At 47.1% G+C, this 20,461-nt stretch overlaps 2 protein-coding genes across 4 annotated transcripts in view; both read right to left on the bottom strand.

Annotated features, from left to right (window-relative positions):
- Window positions 1–11,643, bottom strand: part of LOC307214732 (N-acetylated-alpha-linked acidic dipeptidase 2-like) — a 44,931-nt gene extending 33,288 nt beyond the window's left edge. The window contains exons 1-4 of the mRNA XM_079973684.1: window positions 11,471–11,643; window positions 6,635–6,746; window positions 3,630–3,816; window positions 1,706–1,807 (exon numbers count right to left, since the gene is read on the bottom strand). Of these exons, the coding sequence (XP_079829810.1) occupies window positions 1,706–1,807; window positions 3,630–3,816; window positions 6,635–6,746; window positions 11,471–11,552 (483 nt within the window). The 5' untranslated portion in view covers window positions 11,553–11,643. The remainder of the gene's footprint in view (window positions 1–1,705; window positions 1,808–3,629; window positions 3,817–6,634; window positions 6,747–11,470) is intronic.
- A 4,199-nt stretch (window positions 11,644–15,842) lies between these two features.
- Window positions 15,843–20,461, bottom strand: part of LOC307214729 (glutamate carboxypeptidase 2-like) — a 52,223-nt gene continuing 47,604 nt past the window's right edge. For all 3 annotated transcript variants that reach the window (XM_079973680.1, XM_079973681.1, XM_079973682.1), the window contains exons 16-19: window positions 19,889–20,153; window positions 18,511–18,592; window positions 18,127–18,219; window positions 15,843–17,267 (exon numbers count right to left, since the gene is read on the bottom strand). In XM_079973680.1, coding sequence (XP_079829806.1) covers window positions 17,078–17,267; window positions 18,127–18,219; window positions 18,511–18,592; window positions 19,889–20,153 — 630 coding nt within the window. In that variant the 3' untranslated portion in view covers window positions 15,843–17,077. The remainder of the gene's footprint in view (window positions 17,268–18,126; window positions 18,220–18,510; window positions 18,593–19,888; window positions 20,154–20,461) is intronic.

The following is a 20,461-nucleotide window of genomic DNA, read 5'->3' as shown; positions in this document are numbered from 1 at the left end:
AACAGACCAAGATGCATAATTGTCACTGGTCAAGAGGGGTGGAGAAGGCAGCCCCCCCTTTCTTGGCATCCATTTTGAGTCCTTGCATTGACTCTCAAACACAAGCCTCTAAAATCCAATAGCTGGCTTGTTTACACTTTGTGCACCTGGCAGCAATAACACTGGCTGCTTGGAAAGTCCCCTTTCACAGTTCCTTTGTAAGGGCCTAGTCAAAACACGAGCTGTTTTAGCCTCTCTGGGCATAGCCTGACTTCCAGCCCTTATCTGCGTTGCTAAGCAACCACATTCCTTTCCTTGGACAGGAAAAACCACAGGAATGTTTGGAATGCAGACTCTTCTCTCTCGGAGCTGTTTTTCCCAAACGTTGCTCCCATGAAGCAGAGAATTAATCCATCTGCATTCACACTCTTAAGCCCGAAAATCTCATACCTGGGCTCCGTAGCTTGGCTTTCAGCTTCTTCTGGTCAGCTTCTAGCTGCAGAGAATCAGCCTCCATCTCAGGCCTCCATGGAGAGGGATGAATACAGTCTCCTTGATGCAGACTCCCATGGATCGTAGCAACCGTCAACTGCTACCAATGTCAGAATTCAGGCTCGGTCAGAGGTATGTGCCTATCTCTCCAGGCACCGGCTGAATTCTTTTGACCTCCCTCCGGCGACTCCCGGCAGGAAATACACACGAGGTCCGTTCCGGCGATTTTCCTCAGGCTGTGAGAAAAACACACCAATTGCTTCTCCTCCTCCCTGCTCTCCAGCATATCCCCAGGGAGGGGAATCAGACACAGACAGAAATGAATCTACATTGCTTTTATTCCTGTCTTTCACTTCAGTACAGAGAAAACATGTCTGCTCTCTTCAACAAACAGAGAGAAACTCCAAACTCCAAACTCCACCCATGTACATCCTGTACAGGTCATATGACACACACTGAGCTAACATCCGGTGCTCAGTACAGAATGGACTGCCCCTTTGTTTTCATGGCAACAGTCACATACATCCTGTCTGGCTTTGCAGCCACAAGCAGCTGAATGAGCTGCTGGTGCCTTTGCTTGCTGCAGCATTGCTGCTTTAGAATAACATGGGAGATGTAAAGACATGTGCAAGGGGCACTCTCTTATCAGCTCTGCACCCCATAATAAGTGTCCAGAGCCAGGCACCAAGACTAAATGTTTATGAAACTTGTGGTTTATGATCTGCAGGATTGAGGTAAGAAAAGCACCACCCTTGCTTTTCCTGAGGTTTTGTACTCCAAAGAACTCTATGGACTTACTAGGGCTTGGCGCCCCCGCTCATATTGCTCGCCAACCCCAAACCCTCCCTTTACACTTCGCCCATGCTCAAAGGCACAGTGTGGAGATATTCAATATCAATACCATTACAGTGGTACCTCGGGTTAACAACTTAATTCGTTCTGGAGATCCGTTCTTAACCTGAAACTGTTCTTAACCTGAGGTATCACTTTAGCTAATGGGACCTCCTGCCACCGCCACACCACCAGAGCACGATTTCTGTTCTCATCCTGAAGCAAAGTTCTTAACCCAAGATACTATTTCTGGGTTAGCAGAGTGTAACCTGGAGCGTCTGTAACCTGAAGCATCTGTAACCCGAGATACCACTGTATTGTCTTCTTGCCTAGCTTGCATACTTTTCACTCTCCTTCCCACACTGACTTCTGAGGGCTGGATTTGTGTTTTCCGACTCCTTACCGTTGGCGTGCCTTGCGCCGAAAAAGCGTTATATGGCGGCAGCACCTCTGAGACGTTTTCATATCCCGGAGGAGGAAGCTCAAAGAGTGACGTGTTGAAAATCTGTTCGCAAGAAGAGACACTCTTAGAGAGCTGGAGTAGCATGTCACATACATTCAGAAAAGGTTTGTACCCTTTGAGAATTGGAATTTGATATTTTGAATGCCAAATAGCCTCTGTTGTTGTTGTTGTTTCTGGAAAGAGCTGGGCTACCAGCTAGGTGCCCATGGTTTGAGGACATCGCTGGTGTCCACAAACTCTCCAAGTCCTCCAACGACCTTGCTCACTGGTCAAGGTGGTGAGCATGGCTACCCCTCTTGAAAAACACACAGAATGAAAGGAGGGAATTGGGAGAATACTGCCTTTCCCAACTCCTCTCCTAACTCTGTGTTCTTCTCAGGGCTCAGAGCGGTACCTGAGCAGCTCAAACAGGGGTCGCCAAACATTTTGGTCCAATGATGTGTGGCATAATTTGTTGGTCACACTGCTTAAAAAAATATTGAAGACTTGACGACCTGTGCCTTCGGTTATTAGGCAACATCCAACAATGTGCTTCCGCTAATGCAGTCAATTTTGGCTGTCCAAAAGAATTTCCCTTCCCTTTCTTTCCTGCAACCCCCCCCCCCCAAAAAAAAAATCTGTTCAGGGAGAGGAGAGGGAAGGAAAGTTTGTTGGTTTATATACCACCTTTTTCACTCGCTAGTTCAAGGTGGTGGTATGGTTCTCTCTCTCCTCATTGAATACACCCAACAACCCCCTGAGGTAGTATAAATGGCCTCGGTCCAGTATACCTGAAGGAGCATCTCCACCTCCATCGCTGAGACACTGAGGTCCAGCGCCGAGGGCCTTCTGGCGGTTCCCTCACTGCGAGAAGCCAAGTTACAGGGAACCAGGCAGAGGGCCTTCTCGGTAGTGGCACCCGCCCTGTGGAACGCCCTCCCACCAGATGTCAAAAAGGAAAAACAACTATCCGACCTTTAGAAGACACCTGAAGGCAGCCCTGTTTAGGGAAGCTTTTAATGTTTGATGCATTACTGTATTTTAATATTTTGTTGGAAGCCTCCCAGAGTGGCTGGGGAAGCCCAGCCAGATGGGCGGGGTATAAATAAATAATAATAATTGTTGTTGTTGTTGTTGTTGCTGAGGTAGGTTATAGTAAGAGGATGTGCCTGACCTAAGGTCATCAGGGAGCTCCCTGACTAAGCGGGGACTTGTTCCCTGGTCTCCCAGATCCTAGTCTGACACTAACTATTACACTGGTCCAGTTCTTTACAACACTAATTCCAGTGTTGTGCCTTGACCTAGCAGAAGCATTCCAGTGTTTTTCTGGCTCTGGCAAACACACTAGATCTGTGATTTTTCACAGGTTCTCTTTATGGGCTTCCCATAAGACATCTGGCTGACTGCTGTGAGAACAGAGTGCTGGACAAGATGGGCCTTGGGCCTGATCCTGCACTGCTCTTCTTACTTTGCAGTGCCCCACAAAGGTTCCATTTGATAGTGGGGTATTTGTTTGTTTTTTGGAGAGGACATCATATGAAATCATGCAAACTAATGTGAGTCCATCTTCATTCTACCGGATCCATTTTTTACCCAGTAAAGTAAAGACACTCTCTTCGTGTGCACACACATGTGTGTGGTTTCTCTCTTTCTGTGTGTCTGCCAGGGCAGGGGACAGAAGCAACCTGAAGAGGCGGTACTCTTGGCACCCTCTCAAAAATCCCCGTGGACCCCCCCCCCAAGAAAGATTGGCAGCGCCTGGAATACAAAAGCCACCCGCTTTCAAATTTGATTCCGAGATCTGACACAGTTTAGCCCTCCTGAATGCGATTCTTTCTTTTCTTTCAGCTCGCATGCAGCAGAGGGAACATTCTGCCCTCTTTACCTCGTTTCCATGATCATCGGTAATGGCAACATAGTTGGGGGTGCTTTGATTTGGGTAGGAAAGTAGGACATCGTAATGAACCAGCTCGGCTGTATCCAAGCCAAATTCCTTCCACTGGGCTTGTATTCGTCTTGCCAGGTGAAGATTTTGTTCTGTTCCTGCCACATGAGGGAGCTTCGTGAAAGAGCTGAAATGAACCACAGAGGTTGGGGTTGTTGTTTTTTTAAAAAGAGAGAGGATAAACGCTGGGATCTCCTGTTTCCAAAGGGCAAAGCAGGCATACCTTTTCCAAAATGGTTTAGAACAGCCAAGGTAGATGATTCCAAAATAATTCTATTCCATACCATCTCTCCCCCTCCAACAAAGGATGCATCTTTGTGTTAAAAAATGGGTGTGGGGGTTTAAGACAGTCCAGGGCAGTTTTATTCTCAAGCGTAGTTCCCCAGCTGTTGTGAGGCTACAACTCCCATCATTCCTGACCACTGGTCCTGCTAGCTAGGGATGATTGGAATTGTGGTCCAACAACAGCTGGGGAGGGACTGGTCCAGGGGCTTGAATGTGGGGCCATCTGGATCTTGCCCTCAAAACTCTTCTCGGGGGCCACTGCTCTCACTGGCCCTTACTTTGGGCCTTGGGTTTATTTGCCTGGCTGAGCTCTGGCCTGAACTCTGCTGGGATAGCTCAGTCAGTAGAGCACAAGACTCCTAATCTCAGGGTTGTGGGTTCAAGCCCCACATTGGATAGAAGATTCCTGCATTTCAGGGGGTTGGACTAGATGACCCTCATGGCCCCTTCCAAACTCTACAATTCTATGATCGCTCTTGTTTTCCTGGATGAAAGATAGAGAGGAGTGTTTGAGCGTGACTAGCCTGCTGTGTAAAGGCACTATTTGCATGCATTGCTCAGCCCAGTTTGCCTCTGACCCTTTCTGCCCTGGGTATCTGCCCCTCAGAAGGTTTCCCAGACAGTAATACAGCCCTTGGTCTGAAAGCAGTTGCCTACCCCTTATTTAAGAAAATTCATCAGTCCATCTAGCGAACTATTGTACTACTCTGAACCTAAAATCCTGCTGCATCAGACCAAAAGCCTATCTAGTCCAGCCAAACCATCTGTGAAGTATCTCCCTCCCTCTATGATTCTTAATTCTACAGCTTGCCTGGGCCGCCTGCTACTGGCTATGAAAACTGCAGCGTGACGACAGCCTTACTTTTCTTTATATATAGTAAGATAATGCTTACAGTTCCACAAGTCTGTACGGCCGTGTCCAAAAGCAAACAAATTAAGTAGTCATCATTTGGCAAGGGGCAAGAGTGATTAACTGCTGCCTTAAGCAGAGCAGATATGTGGCAAACTGGAAAAATTCCAACTGAAATGCATCCTTTTCAGGGTATTTTCCAAGAGTGGATTCTCAGGTGGGTTAAAGTTTAAATGAATGCTATGTCTATATGTGAAACTGCAGGGCTGTGGTCAGTAGGGTATGTGGAATATGTGTGGGGGTGGTGAGGGATAAAAGAAAACCAGGTTAGATAGGATGGAGGCACATGACTGTCTCCTCTCCAAAGGCAGACATTGTGGTTCAATGATTAATCAACGTCTGCAGCAAATTACAGTCCAAGCAACTCTGATGGTTAGTCAGCTGAGTCTGTTCTTCACGTGATGCTCTGCATCTGAGAAGGTTTCCAATCTGTACCTCCTTTATCTCTCCCCAGATGTTCAACATTTGAGCAGCAAGAGCGGGGGGGGGGGAGAATGCTAAGCACCACCCCTGTCACCCTCTAGGACAGAGGTGGGGAACCCTCAGGCCTGGGGGTCAAATGTGGCCCTCCAAGCTTCTCTCTCTGGGCCTTGGAAATCTCCCTAGGCCACCCACCCTCTGCCTTGTACCCAGAGCATTTCTGCCTGACCTCTGATAGCACCTTTTGCTCATCTGAATGCAAAATATAATAATAATAATAATAATAATAATAATAATAATAATAATAATAATTAATAATAATAATAATAATAATAATAATAATAATAATAATAATAATAATTAATAATAATAATAATAATAATAATAATAATAATAATAATTTATACCCCACCCTCCCCGGCCAGAGCCAGGCTCAGGGCAGCTAACACCAATAAAATCACAGTAAAAACATAATAGGGGAAAAAGAGAGGGGGGGGGACCAAATTAAAATGCAGGTTAAAATGCAGTTTAAAATGCAGCCTCATTTTAAAGTAGCCAATAGATCAAGACCATAAGGGCAGGGAAACACAATGGTCAGACTGAGTCCAAACCAAAGGCCAGGCAGAACAGCTCTGTCTTGCAGGCCCTGCGGAAAAGTCAAGTCCCGCAGGGCCCTAGTCTCTTGTGACAGAGCGTTCCACCACATAGAGAAGGGTGTGTGAGCATGTGCAGAAGCTAGCCTCCTGCACAAAAGTAAAATTCACATTTATTGCTCTACCCACTTTTGCTTGGGGCCCCACCCACCACTGACGTGTGGATACTTGGAAGACTGCCCAGAAGGAAATATGGCCCTCAGCCACACACTCTAATTTCTGTTGTAGACTGCCTCTTTCTGTGATGTTATGTGCGATGCTTTTTGGGTGTTTTTTTGGCTAAGGGGCCGGGCGATTTCTAAAGTCTTTAAAAGTTCTTGCACACCTTTGTTCTGGGTCCTCACCTCCTTGCAATGGTAGTGGGGTGGGGAGCGAACTCTGTTGCAACAGAGAAATAAATATCTGCCTTGCTTTCACTGGATTTTGCCTCCATCCATTCTTCTCTGACTGATAATGGATTTAGAGGACACAAAGTCCCTTGATGGGGAGTTGGGTTGCATATGCCAACCCCATTTTTCCCCAGAACAGACCGAAGCAGGGGCCTGATCCTGTTCTGGCTGCCACTGCCTTTCACCTGGCAGTCTGTTGATATCATCTGGAGAGAAGCTTCTAGAGCTTGCTCTGCATTTTCACAACTTTTAAAACAGTTAGTCACCAAAGAAAGCAGCAAAACTCACCGCAGAAATTCCCGGATGTTTTCCGCCTTCAGTTCTGCAAAAAGTTGCCTTCTTGCATTTCGAAAGACGTGTGTTGTGCCAGCTGGCTTGTTCGCCGATTTCACGCACCATCCTGCAATGTCGTCGCAATGACAACCGTCAGTTCTGTCCCCCCTGTCCTTCCAAGCGCTACTATTATGGGATTGCACCAGCCAAGCTATCAAGGTTCCTTTCACTTGCCCATCATGCAATGCGATGGGATTATTTGCAGGGAAGACGTGTGCTTTAAATGTGCCATGTGGATGTGACCAGAGAAATCAGTAGGCTTCTCATACTGTGGAACAAAACACTATCCTTGGCAAGTTCTGCATCTGTTAAAGGAGGGGTGATGAATCTCTGCTCCATGGGCCATATGTAACCGCAATGGCCTCCTCTTCTGGCTTCAGGCTGAGAGAGAGGGAGAGACCGTGACTGGCCCAAGGTCATGCAAGGGAGTGGGGCACAGTGGTTAGAGCAGTCTCTCTCTCTCTCTCCCTCCCTCTCCATGTGTCCTAATCCCCCAGTTTTGTGTGTGTGTGTGTGTGTTCTTTTTTTTTTCCGAGGAGCTCAAGGGGGCTTACCCAGATGTCGTTCCCCCCTTGATTTCACCCTCAAAACAACCCCATGAGGTCAGCTAGGCTGAGAGGGAGTTACTGGCCCAAGGTCATGCAATAATAATAATAATAATAATAATAATAATAATAATAATTTATTATTTATACCCCGCCCATCTGGCTGAGTTTCCCCAGCCACTCTGGGCAGCTCCCAATCGAATGTTAAAAACAATACAGCATTAAATATTAAAAACTCCCCGAAACAGGGCTGCCTTCAGATGTCTTTTAAAAAGATAGCTGCTTATTTCCTTGACATCTGATGGGAGGCAGTGTAATGTAATGGTTAGAGCAGCCTCCCTCTCTCCCTCCCCCCCCCCATGTGTCCTCACACCTCAGGTATATACTGCGTAGATATATTTAGGTCTTATTACACGGTGATTCATAATGAAGTATACAGCTTCCATTATAAATCACCCTGTGTTTTCTCAAAGGAGCTCAAGCTGGCCAACATAGATCTCCCCCCACCCTCCTCTCAATTTCATCCTCACAATAACCCTGTGAGGAGTGGCACAGAAGTAGATCTGCTAGCACATTTGCAAAGTCCGGGATGGTTTCAAACTGGATGGGGAACCATGTGTTGCGATTCCTGCACTGCAGGACATTTGGCTAGATGGCCCTTGGGTTCTCTTCCAACTCTACAATTCTACAATTTCCCTGGTGTGGCAGTCAGGCTTGGAATTGGCCTCCGATTGGAGCCAATGGAAGACTGTATTCAGTCCAGCGGCTATAGGGCACATCTTTGGGGAAGGCTCGCAGCTGGGGAATGGAAGGGTTAACTCCTCCCCATGTACTCTAGCGAGCAAATGGACAGCTATAGGAGCCACTTCAAAAGTTGGCAACACCAGGCTAAACGAAACAAGTTGCCAAGACGCAGGGAAGAATCTTTTATATATACTCAGGCAAGTTTGGAGCTAAACCAGTAAGCGGCCCGCATTTCTGTTTCGTTCTGTTTATTAAAAATAAAATTAGAAAGCCCTTGAGCTGAGCAAGAGCTATCTGAGTCACTGCTCCCTTGGGCTGCCTAATAAAGAGATGAGCAGAGCTTCGGCTGGTTCGGTGGCATTTCTCAGATGCTTTCCCTCGCTCAAGGATTGCAAAGGAGAGTTGTCAGGAAGAGGAGCTGCAGGAGGAAAATGAATCCACTCTAGAGTGAGGGGTGGGAAATATTTTTCAGTCTGATGGCCACATTCTCTTTGGGGCAACCTTCTGGGGGCCACATGCCAGGGGTGGGCGGGGGCAGTGACTGGGAGTGGCTGCCGAGACCATATAACACCGGTCCTCAAAGACCTACATTGGTTCCCAGTACATTTCCGAGAACAATTCAAAATGTTGGTGCTGACCTTTAAATCTCTAAACAGCCTCGGTCCAGTATACCTGAAGGAGCATCTCCACCCCCATCATTCAGTCCAGACACTGAGGTCCAGCTCCGAGGGCCTCCCGGCAGTTCCCTCCCTGCGAGAAGTAAGGTTACAGGGAACCAGGCATAGGGCCTTCTTGGTAGTGGTGCCCGCCTTATGGAACATCCTCCCATCAGATGTCAAGGAAATAAACACCTATCTGACTTTTAGAAGACATCTGAAGGCAGCCCTGTTTAGGGAAGTTTTTAGTGTTTGATGTTTTATTGTGTTTTTAATATTCTGTTGGAAGCTGCCCAGAGTGGCTGGGGAGTAAGATAATGATGATGATGATGATGATGATGATGATGATGATGATGATGATTATGATTGGTGGAGTAATGAAGGCACATTTTACCACTGTGCTGTAGACTAGTTTGAAACCCATCGGCTACCCTTACCTGGTTTAGCTGGCATGGGGAAGCTGTTCCCCAGGTTGTGACTACTGTCACATGCTGACAGCTTCTAGGAGCCACAGGTGAGTGCTGAGGGCAGGATGGGACCCAAAGGTAGACAAACTACCCCAGAAGGAGCATGATGTGTCCCCACCAGAAATACGACCCCTCCCCTAACACCCCATACATTACTTGCGCATTACTGCACTGGTTTCAAAATGTGATAAGCCAATGCTGGGGCTGCTCCCTCTGCTGAGTGGAGCCTGGAGCATCTGCCACAAAGTTCTGTTCCGAGAGCACCACTGCTAGAAAGCTACAGGCCTGCCTCCTTTAGAAAAGCCCTCAGCAGCTTAAAGCAAAAACAGAAGTTTTGGGTGATGGGGTGGATTGGGGGGTGAGGAACCAGCATAACATGACGTTTTTGCTAAGGAAATAAAAGCCCCCACTGTCAGCTTATCGAACACAACACAGAGCTTTCCAAGTTACTCCTTTTGTGTATTTGTGAGCAGACGGAAGGGGAAAAAACAACAATTGCAACAATCTTGCCTTGACAGACTTGCTTCCTTTACTGGGAAGGGTTATGTAAGTGTTCAGTCTCAGCAAAAGGCCTGCCTGTCTTAAGAGCTGGGCACTTAAAGCCCCATAAAGAGGACTGTTTTAAAAAAGCATAAATATGCATTGAGCCAAAACAGTCTCACTGCTACAGAACACAGGGAGCCCGGCTTATCATTTTGGCCAATTCATCTAGGCCAATATAGTCTGCTCTGGCTGGTAGCAGTTCTCCAAGGTCTCAGGTCTTTCTCATTAGTCCTTCTAACAGTGAACTCAGGTGCCGACAGGACTGGAGTTATCCACTGTATCCAAGGCATCTCCTGAAGCTTGTGGAAGTACAAAACCTCAAGGGTCACACACAAAATAGGAGACTACTTTGGATGCTCAATATCCACAGAATATTGACTATCAGTTGGAAAACAAACAAGTAGAAAACCAGGATTTGGGAGGATTGGGATAACCTGCCTGGAATGAATGGCTGCTCTCAACAGGAGCACTCCTCTTCAGAGGGAAGATGCTCTGCAACACTCTGTTGCAGGTCACACTCATCACCTTTCAACATTATTTTTTTTTTTTCAAAAAAGCCATGAGGCTTTATCTGAGGTTTGTTTTCTGATGCCCTATAAATACGTTAGAAATGGGAAATTTGAGAATGTGGTGCCAGAAACATATTGATTACTCTATCATTTTAGATGATAAAATGGGTGTCCTTCCTTTGTAATTGGTTTTGTCGCTTTGGAAGAATAAAGGGCATCTGATTACCCAAGCATCACCATAGCTTGGATGGGCAATGCGATGGGCATGGAAGGTTTAAGGGATGGGCTTTCTCAATAACATCACCCACTGAAGGGTCCAGCAGGTTTGCCAAAAACCCTGTGCCTTGGTGGGGAGAGGTTCTGAATCCAAAGGGTGCCTCTGACAATGTCAGTACACAACAGGGATACAAAAAATCTCGGTCCAGTATATCTGAAGGAGCATCTCCACCCCCATCGTTCTGCCCGGACACTGAGGTCCAGCACCGAGGGCCTTCTGGCAGTTCCCTCATTGCGAAAAGTGAGGTTACAGGGAACCAGGCAGAGGGCCTTCTCGGTAGTGACGCCTGCCCTGTGGAACGCCCTCCCACCAGATGTCAAAGAGAAAAATAACTACCAAACTTTTAGATGATATCTGAAGGCAGTCCTGTTTAGGGAAGATTTTAATGTTTAATAGGTTATTGTATTTTAGTGTTTGTTGGAAGCAGCCCAGAGTGGCTGGGGAAACCCAGCCAGATGGGCGGGTATAAATAATAAATTATTATTATTATTATTATTATTATTATTATTATTGGGGTTCGCTGGGACTTCCAGCAAACGGCAGAGTCCGTTTGGAATGCCTGCGCTCAGCCATGGAGCATGTGCAAAGCGGGAGCAACAAGAGCGCCTCGGAGAATGTGCAAAGCGCTTGTCCCACGCAGCGTGGGTGCACAGGAAGCTGCCTTTAACTAGGTCGGAACTGTTTGTCCCACACCCGACAGCAGAGATTTCCCCCTTCCGTTGTTGCTACCTGACCCCATCGCCACCTCTCCTCTCACTGTGCGCTGCGCCCTGCTCTGGATTAGCAGCAGCAAATGCAGGATTTCAGACAGGTTTCTCTCCCGACCCTCCCTGGAGATGCCGGGGATCGAACCCTCGACCTTCTTGCTCTAACCACTGAGCCGTAGCCCTTCCCCTGAAAAGCTCCCTTAACCGTGCGCTCAGGGAAGCCCGTCTGGCTGCTTTGACGCGCGCGAAGCCCAGCTCTGATTTCCGCCTCGCCCACCCTGTTCCAAGTAGGGGGCTGCCCCCTTTCCCGGAGCCCACAAGCCAGGATCTTCTCTCGACTCACCCACCAAGAGCCCCAGCAGGAAGATCGCCAGGAGAGCCACGAAGCCCAGCCAGCTGCAAATAGCCACCTTCCTCCTGGCCATGGCGCGTCCCGGAGCGAAAGGAGGCTTGCTCAGGACGGGACGGGCTTTCGCAACCCTCTTGGGAGAGGATCAAAGCCGTCCCTCCTCCCACTATGAAATCTTTCTCACGTCGAGAGAAAAGGGGCAGGGGATAGTTGAGCCGAGATTGCTGGAGGGGCGCTCCAGGCCAGGAGGGGCTCCCTGTGTGGGCACGGGACGTCTCCTGCCGGCAAGACGCAAATGTTCCCTCCTCCAGAAGTTTGCAAAACTGCCATTAAAAAAGAAAACAAGGAAAGATCAAGATGTTTTTCTCTCTTCCACCACCCCCCCTCTGTACTTAATTACACTGCCCAGGGATCTTTGGATAAAGGGCAGTATAGGAATCAGATAAGTAATAATTAGAGGGTTGTGGTTTGCCTTAATGATTACTCTAAGACTCGGCACCTGCAAAGCAAGGCTTGTTTTGAGGGAGTTTTGAGTTTGTTTGGTAGTGGCTGGCCTGGGACATCTGGGGCGGATAATCAGAGAGAGAGGGCTCTGAAGCATGTGCAAAGTGCCTTTCCGTTGTGCTGCTTGAGTGTGGGGCTTCCTGCAACTCTCTCTCCCTTTGGAAGGAAACTTTCAACAGGGACAAATGTCAGGTTCTGCACTCAAGCAGGAAGAACCAGCTGCAGAAATACAAGATGGGGGACAGCTGCCCTGCAAGGGGCAAACCACCACTAACTGGAAGCAAAGCCTTATGAGGAACAGTTGAGGGAGTTGGGTATGTTTGGCCTGGAAAAGAGGAGACTGGAGGGGAGATAATGATGGCCATCTTCAAATATCTTAAGGCAGGTGTGATGGCCTGGCATTCAGACTCTGATGCTGAACCTGAGGGATCCCAGCCTGCACAGAATTCCCTGCCTCCAGAACCAGCTGAGTCTGCTGGGGCTTGAGCCTGAAGGGTCCTCACCTGTGCTGGGCCCTCAGGTGCAGGCATCAGCTGAGTCTGCTCTGGCTCCTGAGGTGATGGAGGACCCATTGCCTGCAGGTGCTCCACTCTCAGCCCCGTCAGAGGAAGCTCAGGTTGCCTCTGGGTCCGGTAACCCTCCAGCCTCTCCTGAGCTGCAGAGGCTCAGGGCAGAGAGGCAGAGGGAACTAAGTTCCTGCAGGAGGAGTGCTCGCCTCCAGGCCAGGAGAGGCGAGTCACCAGAGGATCGGGGCTGCCCTACGCCTCTGGGCAGATAAAAGCCAGCCTGCCCCAGTCCCAAGTTGTGGGAGCAACATTGTTGGTTGCTAGTTCCTGCCTGAACTCTGTCCTGTTTTTCTGCCAGAGCTCCTGACTTGCCCTGGCTCCCAGCTTGCATGCCTGTTCCTGACTTCACCCGCCTCCCTGCCCTGCACTCAGCTTCAGCTACTATGGACTGCCTCCACATTGCATCGACCACGGACCAGACTTGGACCTCGCCTCTTGGGTAACCTATGGGACCAGCACAGCAGGCTTCCTCAAACTTGGCCCTCCAGATGTTTTGAGACTACAATTCCCACCATCCTTGACCACTGGTCCTGCTAGCTAGGGATCATGGGAGTTGTAGGCCAAAAGCATCTGGAGGGCCAAGTTTGAGGAAGCCTGTCTTAAGGGCTGTCACGTGGAAGATGGAGAAAGCTTGTTTTCTCCTGCTCCGGAGCGTAGGACTTGAACCAGTGGCTTTGAGTTACAAGAACTAGGTCTTCCTTTGTCCCTTCTTCCCTTCTTAGGTTCTGCCTCAGGTTCCAAGATGTTCTGGACCAGCCGTGGTCCCAGGTTCTATCCTTGTCAAGGCCAAGCATGTACAAATTTTAGTTTATGAAGGAGGCTCTGTTCAGTGCTTTAACGGTCAAGTCCTCTTCTTGAGGAACTCTGAGAATTGTAACTTTGCGAGGGGAGCAGGGATCTCCTAACTACTCTCAGCAGCTTTAGCAAGCTACACTTTCTCAGGATTCTTTGAGGTGGGGGGCAGCCATGGCTGTTTAAAGTGGGATGATACCGCTTTAAATGTATAGTGCAGATGGGCATTGATCTCTGTGTTCTACCATTTCTCTCAGTTTTACCCGTGAGGTCTTTTTATCCAAGCTATGTCCACCCGCCCTACACCTGATGTTGGAAACGATATCAGGTATGAGGCAGGCAAAGGCAGGCATTGGACAAGTCACATCTGATGTGGAAAATGAAATCTCTTGAGATATTTTATTAGCCTTTAACAGTCGCTGTGACAGGACCAAGAAGCAACACCCACTTGTACCTGTTTCCCTGAGAGAGCCAGTGTGGTGTAGTGGTTAAGAGCGGTAGACACGTAATCTGGGGAACCGGGTTCGCATCTCCGCTCCTCCACCTGCAGCTGCTGGGTGACCTTGGGCTAGTCACACTTCTCTGAAGTCTCTCAGCCCCACTCACCTCACAGAGTGTTTGTTGTGGGGGAGGAAGGGAAAGGAGAATGTTAGCCGCTTTGAGACTTCTGAAGGGGAGTGAAAGGCGGGATATCAAATCCAAACTCCTCCTCCTCCTCCTCCTCCTCCTCCATATATTCACAGTTGAGAGTGGATTTCATGCTCTTTATTCAGCTCATAGTGGTGAGGAGGAATGGAAGTTCCCTCAGAATGTCTGCTTTACATACATTATTTACACAATGGGCTCCACATGATTGGCTAATTCCGGGATTCTCCTGTAAGCCAATCAGGTTGCAGATTCACTTCCACCTGGAGCTGGATTGGGTGGCTCCTGTGGACCAATCAGACTGCTGCATTCTGGACCCTATTGTTCTAGGACCAATCAGACTGCTGCATTTTGGATCCTATTCAACTCAGTACATAACATTCCCCCTCCTCTAGGAGCTTTGCAGCAGGGAGTACATGGGGAGAAACATTAAACCCTTCCCCTCCCAACACCATGACTGCAGATAAGAGTTAAAAAGAGAGATTGGGTGAGCCAATCGGATTTCCTGTGCCATATGTAGTTTGCCTGGAGACAAAGATTAATATGTGCAAGAAAGAGATTAATATGTGCAAGAAAGAACAGAAAGAAAAAGCCTGATGAAGTGGCGTTTATTTCTCTCCTAACACCCATATGCCAAGAAAATACTATAAAGAAAATATGAAGAATACTCTTCCAAAATGTCTAAAACATATGTTCCTCCCACCCCCAGGGGCAAATTGCGTAGGTGTCCCATTTGCTGCTCTTGTTTTAAAAGCTGTCCTCTTTGTAGCCACAGCAAATAAATATCTTCTGCTGCTTCCTTTAGTTACTTTTTGTACTAGCTGAATCAGGTATTTTGGATGCCCAGTTGCAGCTTTAAGTCATGTTGCAGATGCTGCACATGGACTTCTCCACATGTCCTTTCCATTAAGCATCCCCATTGAATAGGGGTGGCTATGTCCAAGCTTGCTTTCAATCCTGCTACAGAGCCACTGCCAGTCAGCTAATGGCCCGACTCAACATAAGGCAGCTGAGACTTTGCTTGATGCTCCTTGGATGTGATTCTGCCGCAGTTCTTGTTTCCTTCAAAATACGAGCTGTATCAGTTGCTTTCAGCTATCCTACTGATTTCTCAAAACCTAGCTGTCCTCGAGGTTTGTCATTATGCCCTTTGAGGGCATCTTGTGATGCCCTCGTCAAAACACGGACAAATCTGAGGTGCCCCTGCTTCAACAAATCTCGCCAAAGATACGTCTAACCAGATGGGATGCCACCTCCACAAACCATAGCTGTGAAAGCAACATGTATTATTAGCAGTGTTATGTAAGCCTTTAGGTGGTGATGTTAGGAAAGCTTCACTCCACGAAAAGCAGAAGATGCGTAGCCATAAATGTTGTATCAGAGTTGGGGCTCAGGATCCATACTTCAAGGGTGAGGGATGAGAAGTTGATATGATAGCGGAAAGTCTGTCCTTGTTCATCCCTTTGACCGTTTCTGCAGCTGGTGTGGTGTAGTGGTTAGAGTATCAGAACAGGACTTGAGAGACCTGGGTTCAAAAATCCACTACTCTTACTGGCTGACCTTGAGTACGTCACAGCTTGACCTGCCTCTATCTGAAGTCCTGTATGGTTGAAGTCCAATTTAAAGATACAGGACTACAGAGGAGAGCTCCAGGGTCTTGCAGTTGCCCATCAGCAGCTAGCAGAGGTCACCTGGTTGCTCTTCCCAAAGGTGGTAAGGTGTATTTCATATTAATAATAGCAATTATTTTCTCATCAATGGATCAGCAACCTTCTCATCCTGTAACAGGTCAGGTTTAAGTTTAAAGCATTTCCTCTGTAAACCAACATCCTGGGAGAACAATATGCCACACTCAGCAATCCTTTTAGAGGGAACTTTATTTTGATTTGTAAAGGCACAAAAGCAAAAAAACCAATTTCTAAAGGGAGGCTCTGTTGATGGGGAAACTGAGTACAGCAACTGCATCTGTGTTTTTTCAGTGTATGTTCCAGAAGGTATTGAGCTTCAGATCATTTGCTTTTCAAAGCCAATAGGGGCCCCCAGGGCCACATCTGTCTGTGGGGCCACTCCTATGCCCAGTGCTCCCCTCCCCACATGGACCTCCATGGTGACAGCACTCCAGGTAGCACCATAACTTAATTTTATTTAAATTTCCAGCATTTAAGTTTCACACAGTGCCCCAGAATAGCCAATGTAGACTTGTTCTGTGGCATTGTGGGAAATTTAAAATGGCATCTAATATGTGCTCACCACCAGTGAGAATACCAACCATGATGGAACTTTTCAGCTTCTAAGTTCTAAACATAGATATCCAAAAGTTCTGTAGCTCATTCACCCTCCTTTCCATAGAACTTTTGTTCGATGTTGGTTTTGGTTGCGTACAAGTTTTTAAAGATGCACCCAAAACTTTGGGGTGCAATTAGATAATAAAGCCATGGAATTTAAAAGTAAGTTTTAAAATAAAGCCCAAATTTAAATCCTTTGCAAAGTGACTCATATTGAATGTAATGTGTGAACACCCCTCATGCCTTCAAGGGAACTGAGATCCATCAACACATTGGTGTGCCATCAGATCACATCCTTGGGGATCTGGAAGGTGGGCGTTCTTCTGCATCAAGGTCCGCACCAATTGAACTACTTGTTTGTTTTTCCATCAAGAAATTGGCTTTGATGGCCCTCAAAACCTCAATGCAGGGAAGGCAATGAAAGACATGCCTGTCAAGATTGGGTTGTGAGGGTGTGAATAGCTTGGATTTCTCTTTCGGTGTTAAGTCCTCTGAGCTGAAAACCTATATGGTTATCCATGATTAAGTGCCCACTGAAATCCCTGGGATTTATGAGTGTACAACCTGTGTACCTATGTGCACAGTAATGTTCAATGCCTGTGTTGTCTGTGTGCACAATGGTTGAGCTGAACAAATCAACAAGGGCGCACTTTTTCACACAATCACTTGTACATGGGTAAAGGCAGCTTGTAGCTGTGTTCAGTGCAACATGTGAACAAACCTCCCCAAGGAAAGTCTCTACGGCCACCAAGTTCCAAACTCAGCAGGACTTTGGCAAGTAGAGCCAGTTCCTTGGACCCTCTAGGAATTCACACTGTTTCTTTCAGAGTCCCAGCTGCGGCGGTGACTGTGAAGGCTGCAATGGAGATCTGTCTCTTGACTTCCTCCCAGGCCTTGTGCTGGTCCTCTGCGTGGGCAATGTCAAACAGGGCATCGTAGATACCAGGAAAGGACACTCCAGCATACTTGTTGTGGCTGTTCGGAGCAAAGATGATGTGTCTGGAAACACAAGCAACCATATTTAAAAAGCAGAGCTCATGGTAACATCTGGGGAGGTTCTGCCTGGTGAGGAACCTTAACCCACCCTACTGAAATTTTTCAGGGACTCAAGTCCTATCTTTCAATATCCATCCCATTGTTCCTCTTTGTTAGGAGTGGGGAATTTCTTTCTGCCATGGACCAGAGGCAAAAGTGTTTTTCTTGTCTCTGATAGGTGCACCTCACACTTAGGAAGACAGGAAAGGTGATTTATACCAGGTCTGACTCCAACGTCAGCCGAAGAAGGAAAGGTGGAAAGACCACTTGTTTTTCCTTCTCAAGGCGGTTGGAGAACCATCACTTCTGTCACCATTGCTGGCCCCAGTAAGTGAGGTTCGAAGGGAAAAGGGGATGGATGAGAATAGGTAGGAGGAAGGGAGTTGAGGGGTTTGGGGGAAGAAGCTCAGGTCACATTTGGAAATGCTTGGAAATCAAATGAGCCGTTTCCCAATTATGATTTGTTTTTGGCATTTGGGTTATTTACATGGCATTGTAACATAGGCTGGTGTTTGAGGCTCCCCATCACTTGTTAAACACTTTAAAACCACGAGATAAATGTCTCTGTATGTGAGACAAACTGCATCCAACTCAGAGGTACTTTTTTGTTCTTTTTTTGTAATGAAAGGGGTGGAGAATCTAAAGACTTTTAAGGAAGGGAAGGGAATGTAGGGGTGATAAATCATAGAATTGTAGACTTGGAAAGGATCCCAAGGGTCATCTAGTCCAACATTGTGCAAGGCAGGAATCTTTTGCTGAAAGTTGATCCCAGAACCCGGAGATTAAGAATCTCATGAGCTATAAAGAGCATATGTTTTCTTACCTATAGAGCGGCCTGCCAGGTAATCCAAGGGGATCGATAAATGCTCTTTCCAGAAACATCAGCTGATCGTTCCAAGATCTCACTGTGATAGGGCTGCAAATCAGACCACAGGGACAAAAAAAACAAAACAAAACATCAAAGCTGCTCCAACAGAGTCATTCGGCGCTGCCCTTTGGGAGCCAACACAAAAGCCGATATTCTCAAATGCACACAGGTCTATTCAACAGCTTCTTGGAAGTTGAGCCCTGGACTTTCCTAGCTAGACTCTCCCAGTCCACTGAGGGGACGTCTGTCTTTAGCATGCATTTATCAGCAGACCTCAGCCTGAAGAATTCTGCCCCTGGACAGAACAGGCCAGGTGTCTAATAATTCTAGGCGACTTACTTATTGATGTCCAGTAGTTGAGATCTCTTGTGAAAGTCACTGGCAGATTCTGAAAACTTCCTCACTGCATCAAGGAGAGAACCTGGGACAGCAAAGAGGGGGAAAAGCTCATCATTGGATTTTGCGAATCTTGTCTTTTTAGGAGTCCCACTTTGCAACCTTCCTCTGGAGACTTTCCAAGGTCCCTCTATGAGTCTTTGCTGCAAGATCCCTGCATTGCAGCAAGGCAAAGGTGGGCAGAAGGTTTACCTGGTAGATCCTTGGGTGATTTTGCAGTGGTCAGCAATGGACTTTGACCACGGCAATAAACAAAATTACTTTCCCCATCTAAATCAGGCTGCTGAAATAAAGTAAAGTAACCAGGGCGTGTGAAAGGACTGCAAGTTCAGTTCAGTTAGGGTAATGAAAACAAATCCCTAGGCTCAGAGTGTGCTCAGTGCCACCCGGTTCATTAATTCTGCTCAGAGATCTGCACTGGGTGCTGATTTGTTTCTGGGACAAGTACAAAATGTTACTATTAGCATGTAAGGACCATAACAGCTTGGGACCATTTGGATGGCAGGATGTCCTTACCCCATCCATGTTCTCTGAACCCCTTTGATCTGTGGAACTGGCACAGTTACAGATGCACCCCATACACTGTTCTGCACTTGGAAGAAATCCCTCTGCGACAACACTTTGGAACTCCCTGCCTATTGATATCTGAGGGGGGTTTTCTTGTACACTTTTGGGTGCCTGTTTAAAAACGTTTTATTTAGGCAAGCCTATCCAGTCATGCAGACTACTGGCAGGTGTTTTAACCTTTTTGCTCAGTGTTGATTTTAATTATTTTTGTATGTTTTCAACAGCCTTTTTTAAAATGTCTTTTATTTATCATTTTAATTGTTTGTGCCCCCCCCCAATCTGCTATGATGATGATGATGATGATGATGATGATGATGATAATGATGATGATAATGATAATGATAATGATAATGATAATGATAATGATAATAATAATAATATATTATTTATACCCTGCCCATCTGGCTGGGTTTCCCCAGCCACTCTTAGAGGTCTTATTACAATCAAGTTAGTATACAAATGTTGTTAAATGAGAAAATAAAATAAAATTCTAACGGAATGTCTTTAGCCTCTTGGGGTTCTGGTAGGAGGAAAACACAGATAGCCAACATGATGAATAATGTGGTTTGCTACAGGTTTTGTTGGGCTCCACCTTCCATCATCCCTGACCATCCATTGGTCCATGCTGGCCGGAACTGATGGGATATGTAGTCCCCAACATCTAGTTGTTAGCTATCCCTGGAACAAATGACCTCCAAGATTGTTTCCAACCCTGCTGTTCTCTGATTCCTGTCTTATGCCTGGTAGCACATACCTAACGACACGTTGTATGTCACCAAGGCTTCCTGGTGTTTCAGGGTCATGTTGTGAATGATGTTCGCGTAACTGCTGAGTGCCTTGGCGTAATCCCGGCAGTCGAAAGGAAGGACGACAGAATCGGCCAGTTCAAACACCATCCCTCCTCGCACCTGAGCCACAGCAAGGTGCTTCTTAAAAGTGGGGTCATAAAATTGCTCCACGATCTCGTAGGTCTCGTAGACGCTGTGATAAACAGGGTAGCTACTGTATTTGTCCACCCTCTGAAAAGTAAGAAGTGGGCACATTCAGAGTGCATTTTCACATCTCATTGGTTTTTATGCACAGCCAAAAAAACCTTACAACAGGCTTCCTCGACCTCTGCCCTCCAGATGTTTTGAGACTACAATTCCCATCATCCCTGACCACTGGTCCTGCTAGCTAGGGATCATGGGAGTTGTAGGTCAAAAACATCTGGAGGGCCGAGGTTGAGGAAGCCTGCCCTATGAGTTGGGTTCGGTGAAATGTGTAGCCACCCAAACTTTGCAAACTCTTGGCAGCCACTGCCACATCAGCTGCCTGCTCACTCATG

The sequence above is a fragment of the Podarcis cretensis genome (assembly GCF_951804945.1).
Source record: "Podarcis cretensis genome assembly, chromosome: 4".
NCBI classification, from domain to species: Eukaryota; Metazoa; Chordata; class Lepidosauria; order Squamata; family Lacertidae; genus Podarcis; species Podarcis cretensis.
This window is presented reverse-complemented; position numbering and strand designations above follow the sequence as displayed.